General features: G+C 52.6%; 1 protein-coding gene across 1 annotated transcript; it reads left to right on the top strand.

Moving 5' to 3' along the window:
- Positions 1-6538: 6538 nt before the first annotated feature.
- Positions 6539-7773, top strand: LOC310887751 (olfactory receptor 14J1-like; the record flags this gene model as incomplete). Its single annotated transcript, XM_083813922.1, has 1 exon — positions 6539-7773. The coding sequence occupies exon 1, from the start codon at positions 6838-6840 to the stop codon at positions 7771-7773; it is 936 nt and encodes a 311-aa protein (XP_083670048.1). The 5' UTR covers positions 6539-6837.
- Positions 7774-9607: the final 1834 nt, after the last annotated feature.

Genomic DNA, 9607 nt, shown 5'->3' on the forward strand with positions numbered 1-9607 from the left:
TCAAAGACCTACAGGTCTCTTTCAGTGTAATGCTCTTTGAGTTTCAGTCTCTTCTACAAACCTGACAACACCATTATCATCCCGACTGCCCTCCAGCAGCAGGAAGATTAAAGCAGAGACCTCAGAGACTGCCTTCCCTTCAGGTACAGGAGGTGTTGTTCTTGCCTTTCAAGAATCTCCCCCAGATATGCCCTGGGGGTGCTGTTGAGCTCTGAGCAGCCTGCCCCAGGCAGTAGCATCTGGGCTCCAGCAGTACTCTGACCTGCCCTGCCCTGCCCTGCTGGGGGGCTCCTTCCACCCACAGCTTCTCCCCGCAGCCCCTGGGCTGCTCCCCGGGCAGGCTGAGTGCTGAGCCTGGCAGGCGGCAGAGGCCCTGCCCCTGCACACAGCCCCTGGGGAACAGCAGGGACCCTGCTCTGCACCACAGCCCTGGCCACCCCTGCCTGCACCCTGGCTGCACAGCCTGCGGCCAGCCTCGTGAGGAGGAACCCTCATGTCCTGTCCCTCTGACAGCTTTAGCAGGTAATCCCTGCTCTGGAGAATTTTCACTCCCCTCTTATACAAAGAAACTCTGAGGGTTCTTCTGAAAAATCCCGTAGGCTGTGGGATTTGCCAGGAAATCTGGAGATGGCATCAGGAACAACAGCTGCATTGCCCTGCAGCCAGAGACTTACCCTGTTCAGGGCTGGGAAGATTTCTCCAACACTGAGCTCCCAGCATCCCCCCTCCACACTGCCTTTAACATCTCCCTCCCTTCCCTCAGCTGCCCTTGTCCCCTGCAGGCAGTGCCCCCAGCCCTGCTGTGCTGTGCAGAGGAGCTGCTCGTGGGCAGAGCTGTCTCTCTGCAGCGCTGCCCGCTTGCCAGGAGCTCCCCTTGGGCCCAGGAGCCCGGCCCAGCTCAGCAGCACAGGGAGTTCTTCAGAAGTCCCTGGACCTCCAGGGGAATCGGCTTTGAAACGGACTGAAGCAACCACTAATGTTCCTTCCCTCCACTGGCGAAGGAAACTCATTTCCAGCACTGTCGTTACTCATATCAGGAAAAGTGTGAGGTCCAAGAATCACCTTTCCATGTCCTGGTTTTAGGCAGAACACCCAGGCAAGGACAGGGAGGGATCTGCCTTCCCCCAATGAGGAAAGTTTTTCATCTAAGTCAACCAAGGCATCTCATTCTTTGTTTGCAGTCCACAGGCTAGAAGGGGTCTTTGCTGCCTCTCCCATGCCTCACACAAGCCCACAGGAGCTGGGATTCCTCTTGCCTTTGTTCAGGTGGGCACAAACCAGACATCTGCATGTCTGCTGCGTGTCTCAGCTGCCAGCACATTTAATGGAGGTGGAAGGCAGGAGGGAGATGTTCAGATGCAGACCCCTGGTGACATTGGAGGTGCCAGAGTGACAATTGAGTGACATTTGTGGTGTCAGATTTCTCTGGGTCATAAACAGAGATGATATGAGGAAAGTGCTAGCAGCTGTAGCCCAATGGCAAAGAAGTAAAGGCAGGATCTAAAGACTTTATTGCTCCGAAATTCATTTAAATATGAAACATAGATGTGAAATATGCCAAGACAAATATTTTTGGAGGATATAATACCTCCATTTATGTTATTGGGAGGACATGCATTTTTGGAAATATCTATATAAATTTATATTTGCATAGAGGGAACGTCCTCATCTTGTTGGGACATGTCCCAGACTTATGAAAAAAATCATAAATCTTCTAGACAAGCTACAAAATTCTGAAAATGAAGACTTCTTACAACCCGAGAAGAACAACAACAGAAAAACATCTTTTTTTTTTTATTATTTCACAGAATCACAGAATCACAGAATCACAAAATGGTTGAGGTTGGAAGGGCCCTCCAGAGATCATCTAGTCCAACCCCGCTACTCATGCAGGCTCACCTAGAGCATGTTACACAGGATCGCATCCAGGCGGATTTTGAATACCTCCAAAGAAGGAGACTCCACAGCCTCTCTGGGCAGTCTATTCCACTGCTTTGTCACCCAAACTGTAAAGAAGTTCTTCCTCATATGACAATGAAATCTCCTGTCATTCAATTTATACCCATTACCCCTTGTCCTATCACTCACCACCACTGAGAAGAGTTTGGCCCCATCCACTTCACATTGTCCCCTCAAGTATTTATAAAGGCTGATAATTTCCCCTCTCAGTCTCCTCTTCTCTAGGCTAAACAGACCCAGCGACACCGTTGAGCACAACACAGAGCTCTGCCATCCAGCCAGTTCTTGATCCACCCCACTGTGCACTCATGGATCCCACAGTTCCGGAGCTTGCCCAGGAGGATGTTATGGGAGACAGTGTCAAAAGCCTTGCTGAAGTCAAGGTAGACAACATCCACTGCTCTCCCCTCATCCATCCATCCGGTCATCTCATTGTAGAAGGCTACCAGGTGTGTTAAACCCAACTTCCCCTTGATGAATCCATGGTGACTGCTTCTGATCACCTTCTTTTCCTCCATGTGCTTAGAGATGGCCTCAAAGTTGAGCTGCTCCATCACTTTTCCAGGGGTGGAGGTGGGGATGACTGGCCTGTAGTTGCCTGGGTCTTCCTTCTTGCCCTCCTTGAAGACTGGAGTAATGTTGGCTTTCTTCCAGTCCTCAGGCACCTCTCCTCTCCTCCAAGACATTTTGAACATGATAGAGAGTGGCTTAGCAATAACGCCTGCCAGTTCCCTCAGCACTCTCAGGTGCATCCCATTGGGACCCACAGATTTCTGGGTGTCTGCCTTGCCTAAATAACCTCTAAGACAATCCCCTTCACCATGGGGAAAGTCTTCTTCCCTCCAGGTTTTCCCTCTTGTTTCCAGGCTCAGTAGTGCTTGGGTTCTAGCCTTAGCATTGAAGACCAAAGCAACAAAGGCATTCAGTAATTCCACCTTCTCTGTATCCGCCATCACCAAGGTACCCACCTCCTTTAGCTAAGCACTCAGATTTTCCTCAGTCTTCCTTTTGCTGCTGATGTATTTGAAGAAGGTCTTCCTGTTATCCTTGATGTCTCTCACTAAATGTAATTCTCACTGGGCCTTGGCCTTCCTCATTGCATCCCTGCATTCTCTGATAATGTTCTTAAATTCCACCCAAGTCGTCTGTTCCTTCTTCCATATCATGTACGTTTTCTTCTTCTGTTTAAGTTTTCCCAAGAGCTCTTTGCCCATTCACGCAGTTCTCCTGTTCCCTTCCTCGAATTCTTTCTTGTAAGGATGCACCAACCCTGAGCTTGGAGGAAGTGGTGTTTGAATATCAGCCAGCTCTCCTGGACACCCTTTCCCCTCAGGCCCTGGCCCAAAGGATTCTTCCAATTAGGTCCCCGAAGAGGTCAAAGTTAGCTTTCTTGAAATCCAGGGTTGCAGTCCTCCTTTTGCCCTGATTCCTTCTCCCAGGATCTTGAACTCCAACATCCCACGATCACTGCAGCCAAGACTGCCCTCAACCTTCACGCTTCCAACTAGACCATCTCTGTTTGTTAGTGCCTTGTCCAGCAGTGCCCTTCTCCTTGTTGGCTTACTTTCCTGCTGCATCAAGAAGTTATCTGCCATGGTCTGCAGCAACCTCCTGGACCGTTCGTTCTGAACTGTGTTGTCTCCCCAGCAAATATCTGGGTGGTTAAAGTTCCCCATAAGAAGCAGGGCCTGAGAACGTGAGGCAACTTGCAGCTGCCTGTAGAAGGCCTCATCCACTTCCTCTTCCTGATCCGGTGGCCTGTAGTAAACACCTACCACACTGTCACCCCTGTTGGCCTGCCTTTTGATCCTCACCCATAGGCTCTCGACTTGCACTTTGTCCCCCCCTAGGCAGAGCTGCATACATTCCAGTTGCTCACTGACATAAAGAGCAACTCCACCACCTCGCCTTCCTGGCCTGTCCTCACTAAAATCACAAAGCCGTCCATGGCCACATTCTGGTCACGGAAGATGTCCCGCCGTGTCTCAGTCATTGCAACGAGATCATAACCCTGCAACCGCACACACACCTCCAGTTCCCCTTGGTTATTCCCCATGCTGCGTGCATTTACATAGAGACATTTGAGTTGGGCTCCCAATGCGTCTGCCCTTCAGGATGGGGCAACTTTAACTCGTCCATGTGGGCCTGTGGGAGCTCTCCTGTTAAGCTCTGTTCCCTCTAGGCTCTGGGCATCCTTTGCTGGCTCTGGTGTTCAGCTGGCGTGAGTGGGATGGCATGTCATCCCGTACCTTATCCCCAGCATCCCTGATGATCTCCCCCTCCCCCATCGATACAAACTGGAGTCAAAGGCAGCCTACTGCTATGCCACAGTTAATATCCCTAAAGCATTTTTCTCCATTCCTTTGCCAGCAGCATGCAGGCCACAGTTTGCTTTAATTTGGAGGGGAGTCCAGTCCACCTGAAATCAACTGCCCCGGGGTGGAAACACAGCCCTACCATTTGCCATGGACTGATTCAGACCGCCCTGGAACTGGGGGAAACTCCTGAATACCAGCAGTACGTTGATGGCATTATTATGTGGGGTTAGAAAGCATAGGTTGTTCTTGAGAAAGGGAAGAACATGTACCAAATCCTTCTGAAATACGATTTTGCACTGAAAAAAAAATAAGAGACCGGCACACTGGATCCTGATGCAGGCTGGCCATGGTCAAGGGGGCCACTGCAGAGGCATGGGCTGGGCATCGTTCAGCACGGTGGTGAGCAATTGCATTGTGCATCCTCGCTTTGTACATATTATTATTATTATCATTGTCATCATTATTCTCTCTTCCTTTTCTGTCCTATCACACTGCCCTTATCTCAACACGTGAGCTTTTGGGGGTGAGGGTGAGCTGTGTGGTGCTGCGCTGCCTGCCAGGTTAAAGCACAACGTGCTTGACAACCAGACTCTAACAGCACAAATCACACTTCTAAAATACATCTCTGCCATGTTCAGAGAGGAGCAGGCGGTGATGACTTCAGTCTGCTTCAAACACCACACCCCAGGAGAGACCCTGCTGCCTTCAGGAGCTGTCAGCCCTGAGGCCTTGGGGACACCTCGAGGGAGCCCAACGAGTGATGTTATGGTGAGGTGCTGTGCTGCTGAGCTGGGCTGGGCTCCTGGGCCCAATGGGAGCTCCTGGCAAGCGGGCAGCGCTGCAGAGAGACAGCTCTGCCCAGGAGCAGCTCCTCTGCACAGCGCAGCAGGGCTGGGGGCTCTGACCGCAGGTGGCACAGGGAGAGGAGAGAAGGAGAGAGGGCTTGGAGGCAGTGAGGAGCACAACAACAGAGGGCAGCGTGTGGCAGGACAGATCTGCAGGCTGTTGGCACCGTGAGTCTCTGGCATGAGGGCAATGCACATGCAGTTCCCAGAGAGGTCTCCTACAGCTGGCATATCTGATGCCTGATATCATCTTCTGGATAGTTCTCTCTGTTACTCCAGCACAGAGTGGAAGATGCTTCAGAGAATGGAATTTATGATCTGATTTGTTCAAAAGGAACACCAAGGCAGGGGCTACTTGAAGGGTATGGCTGCATTCTGTAGCTTTCAGATTCCTGCAGTGGAGGGGAGGCAGGGATGGGGTCTGTGAGTATGGACAGAGAGGATAAATGGGGACACAGAACCAGCTCCCAGCAGGGACATGGGCAGGTGGTGAGAGGGAGCTACTGCCAGAAATGCTGTGCAAGGGAGGGCTCAGGCACCTCCCTGCCATCCCCTGCAGGGCAGGCACCTTCCCTGGGACACCCCTTGATCTCCTCTCCCACCAGCAGAGCCTCTGCCCTCAAGCCCCCGGTGTCCCCAGCAGGAGCTGCCTCCTCTGCAGGCAGAGCTGCAGCAGAGGAGGGTCTGCTGAGTGTCTGTCCCATTTTGGCCTTGCCTTCTGTGGCAGCAGCACGCTGGCCTTCCTCCTGGCTTCTCCACCTGGCCGTGCTGCTGCTGTTCTTGTTTCCAGGCTGGCAGGGGATGGGGCTTTCAGATGCACATGGAGTGAGCCCTCGGTGTGCTTGGCTGGTAGGGTGGTACAGGGACAGGGTGAGGGGTCTGGAGATGTGCCCTTTGAACCTGGATTCCTTTACTCCCAGCATTGTCACGGTTTTGTAGGCACTGGAACAGGCACCACAGGGAAGTGGTCACAGCACTGAGGTTGCCAGAATTCAACAGACATTTGGACAACCCCCTCAGGCATATGGACCAGTTTTTGGGTGTTCATGTACCGATTCAGGGGTGGGATTTGGTTATCCTTGTGGGTCCTTTCCATGTCAGGATATTCGATGAATCTGTGCCTCTATGAACCTCTGAGTGCAATTGTCCTGCACCACAAAGTGTTGCCAGCACAGGTCAAATGAGACCAGCCATGGCTGTCCTCTCTGAGGGACACTGCACTGAAGGCTCCGTCCCCTTGTGTCTGAGGATCCACAAGGTTTCACTTGAAATGCCCAGGATTTATGCCTTAGAAAAAGTCCTCAGGATGGAGTGGGCAGCTAGACAGAAAACAAAAATATAAATCCTCAGAGCCCTGCTCTGCAGTTGGGTGAATTATGAGTAACAATATGGAAAAGTTCTTTATTATCAGGTGATTGAATCTGAGATTACCCCATGTTCACCTTTACCTCTGGCTGTGGGGCAAGACTGATTCCTGCATTGCCCACAGCAGAATCCCTGCTCCCAGGGACACCCTCAGGCAGCATCAAGTAGAGCACATGAAAGCAACCTGCTAAATATCTGCCTGAAAGGGGAAAATTTTTTTCAGGGGAGTTATATGAGAAATGGAACAAGTTTTTCTCAGGTATGTCTTGTTAATTAAAGCTTTTTTTTTTTTTTTTTTTTTCCAGGTATGTTGACTTTATTAATGTTTTTTCCTCCTTGGGAAGGACCCCATGCCCAACATCAGCTCAGTGAGCGATTTCCTCCTCCTGCCATTCGTAGACACCCGCGAGCTGCAGCTCCTGCACTTTGGGCTCTTCCTGGGCATCTACCTGGCTGCCCTCCTGGGCAACGGCCTCATCCTCACAGCCATAGCCTGCAACCACTGCCTCCACACCCCCATGCACTTCTTCCTCCTCAACCTCGCCCTCCTCGACCTGGGCTCCATCTCCACCACTGTCCCCAAAGCCATGGCCAATTCCCTCTGGGACATCAGGGCCATCTCCTATGAAGGATGTGCTGCCCAGGTCTTCTTTTTATTCTTCTTGCTTGGAGCAGAGTATTCCCTCCTCACTGTCATGGCCTACGACCGCTACTTAGCCATCTGCAAACCCCTGCACTACGGGAGTCTCCTGGGCAGCAGAGTTTGTGCCCAGATGGCAGCAGCTGCCTGGGGCAGTGGCTTTCTCAATGCTGTCCTGCACACGGCCAATACATTTTCCCTGCCCCTCTGCCAAGGCAATGCAGTGGACCAGTTCTTCTGTGAAATCCCCCAGATCCTCAAGCTCACTTGTTCACATGCCTACCTCAGGGAAGTTGGACTACTCGTCTTTAGTCTTTCTTTAACATTTGGTTGTTTTGTTTCCATTGTGGTGTCCTATGTGCAAATCTTCAAGGCCGTGCTGAGGATGCCCTCTGAGCAGGGCCGGCACAAAGCCTTTTCCATGTGCCTCCCTCACCTGGCCGTGGTCTCCCTCTTTGTGAGCACTGGCTTCTTTGCCTACCTGAAGCCACCCTCTATCTCCTCCCCATCCATGGACCTGCTGGTGTCATTTCTGTACTCGGTGGTGCCTCCAGCAGTGAACCCCCTCATCTATAGCATGAGGAACCAGGAACTGAACAATGCAGTAAGGAAATTAATTGCACACATGCTTCTTCAGCATTGGTAATATACCCATCATATTAACAGTAGTAACAGGGTTTCTCACAAAAGTTTAGGAAAATATTTTGAAATCATCTTTATTATTACTTTTTCCAACATGTGATAGTATTATTTTTATTTAAAGAAGTTTCTTCTTATCGTCCTACCTGTTGATTTTTGTTTTGACCCAATCATCTACGGTACTTTAAGAACCAATCTTCCTGTGCAGAGAAAGTCGATAAAGAAGCCATGAGATATTCACTGGTCTCAGGGCCTGTCTCTTCCCATCTCCTCTGCAGCAGGGGGAGCAACTCCAGCACGGAGGAGGGGCTAAGGGCCAAGACCCCAGGGGCTGCCCCTCACTACTCGGTGGGGCAGAACGCAACCTCATGTACCTCTGTTTCCTGAGTTGTAGCTGGCCCCAGCCCGGGGGCTGCTGGGGAGGCCCAGAACCGCCTTTGTCCCAGCAGCTGCGGTGCCTTGCGAGGGGCTGGGGCTGTGGTGGCCGTGCCCAGAGCCCTGCAGCAGCCTGCGATGGGCACTGCCCTGGGGCCAGCCCAGCCTGGGCTGCTGGGCTGGGCTGGGCTGGGCTGTTTTGGGGAGAGGGTAGGGAGGTGGGGAGAGGTGGGCAGGGTTTGGGCTGGGCTGGGCAGTGCCTGGCAGAGGGCAACAGCAGCGTCAGGGAGCGGTGGGAGCATGCAGGGGAGGGCTCCCAGCAGGGCTTGGTGCTGCAGAGCCAGGGCTGGGGAAGGGAGCCCAGAGCTGCAGGGGCAGGGGAGAGGAGGCCGCTCTGGGCCCTTGCTGGCCTGGGCAAAGCAGGAACGGGGCCCAGGGCATTCGTCCCCTCACCGCAGCCTGTCAGGACCTGCAAGGCAGTCATGGAGTGTCCAGGGCCAAGCTCTGCACTGTGGCCACAAGTCTTGCTTGCCCTCCTCCTGCCATGGTCCGTGTGGTGACTGCAGCAGAGGGGACCCCCAGCCAGCCCCTGCATGGGGCTCTGCCACCCGCCTCGCTTGGCCCTCTCCAGCGCCCTCCTTGCTGCTCTCTGATGCACACCAGGACCTCCCAGTGCATGCCAGCCAGCACATCTGCTGTGAGTCCTTGAAGCCCCCTGCCCTGCGCCTGCCACTCCCCTCGCCCTCGGCCCCGGCCTTGTCTCTGCTGGCAGGAGCGCTCTTGGCATGAGCTCCCTGGCCTTCCCTGACATCCACACAGCTCCTGCCCACTCAGATTGCTGGCACAAATGTGTGCTCACAAGCAGCACCACCCCTTGGGCTGCTTCTCCTGGCCTCCCACACCCCACTGCCTTGACTCCTTGTCTCTGTTGAGCCTCACCTTCCACACCCACATGTGTCCCTTGGCTGTCAGCTCCCTCTCCCCTGCCCCACAGGATGACAATGATGGGGTGGGACGTATTACCGCTAAGTGTGGAAGTGTTTTTGTAATCCGCGTTGGTGATGGCACAAAAAGACAGTTCCTTCACCAGTGATCTACATCCTTCTTCAGGTGAATTTTCAGGATCTATATTCATCCCAGGAGAAGAAATACTGATGGTCACCTGTACTTGCACTGTCATCGCTTTGTCCATCATGGCGTACTCCCTCATCTTCCAGGTACTTCCACCCACCTTGTATAAACAATCCCTGTTGAATGTCCCCTTTCCAGCTGCCTGTCTGGACCTATGGACTTCCCATGGTTCTCCTGCTTTGCCCTCCCCTTACTCTTCGATCATTCAGACCGCTCTCACTGCCCCAGTTGCTGCTTTGAGCTTCATTGAGTTCAAGCTTGCCCACCTGTTAGCAGTCTGCCTAATTGTTTCTGTAGCAAGCTCCTCATCATTTATCATTGAATTGAGATCATAC

The sequence above is a fragment of the Anser anser genome (assembly GCF_964211835.1).
Source record: "Anser anser genome assembly, chromosome: 29".
Taxonomy (NCBI): domain Eukaryota; kingdom Metazoa; phylum Chordata; class Aves; order Anseriformes; family Anatidae; genus Anser; species Anser anser.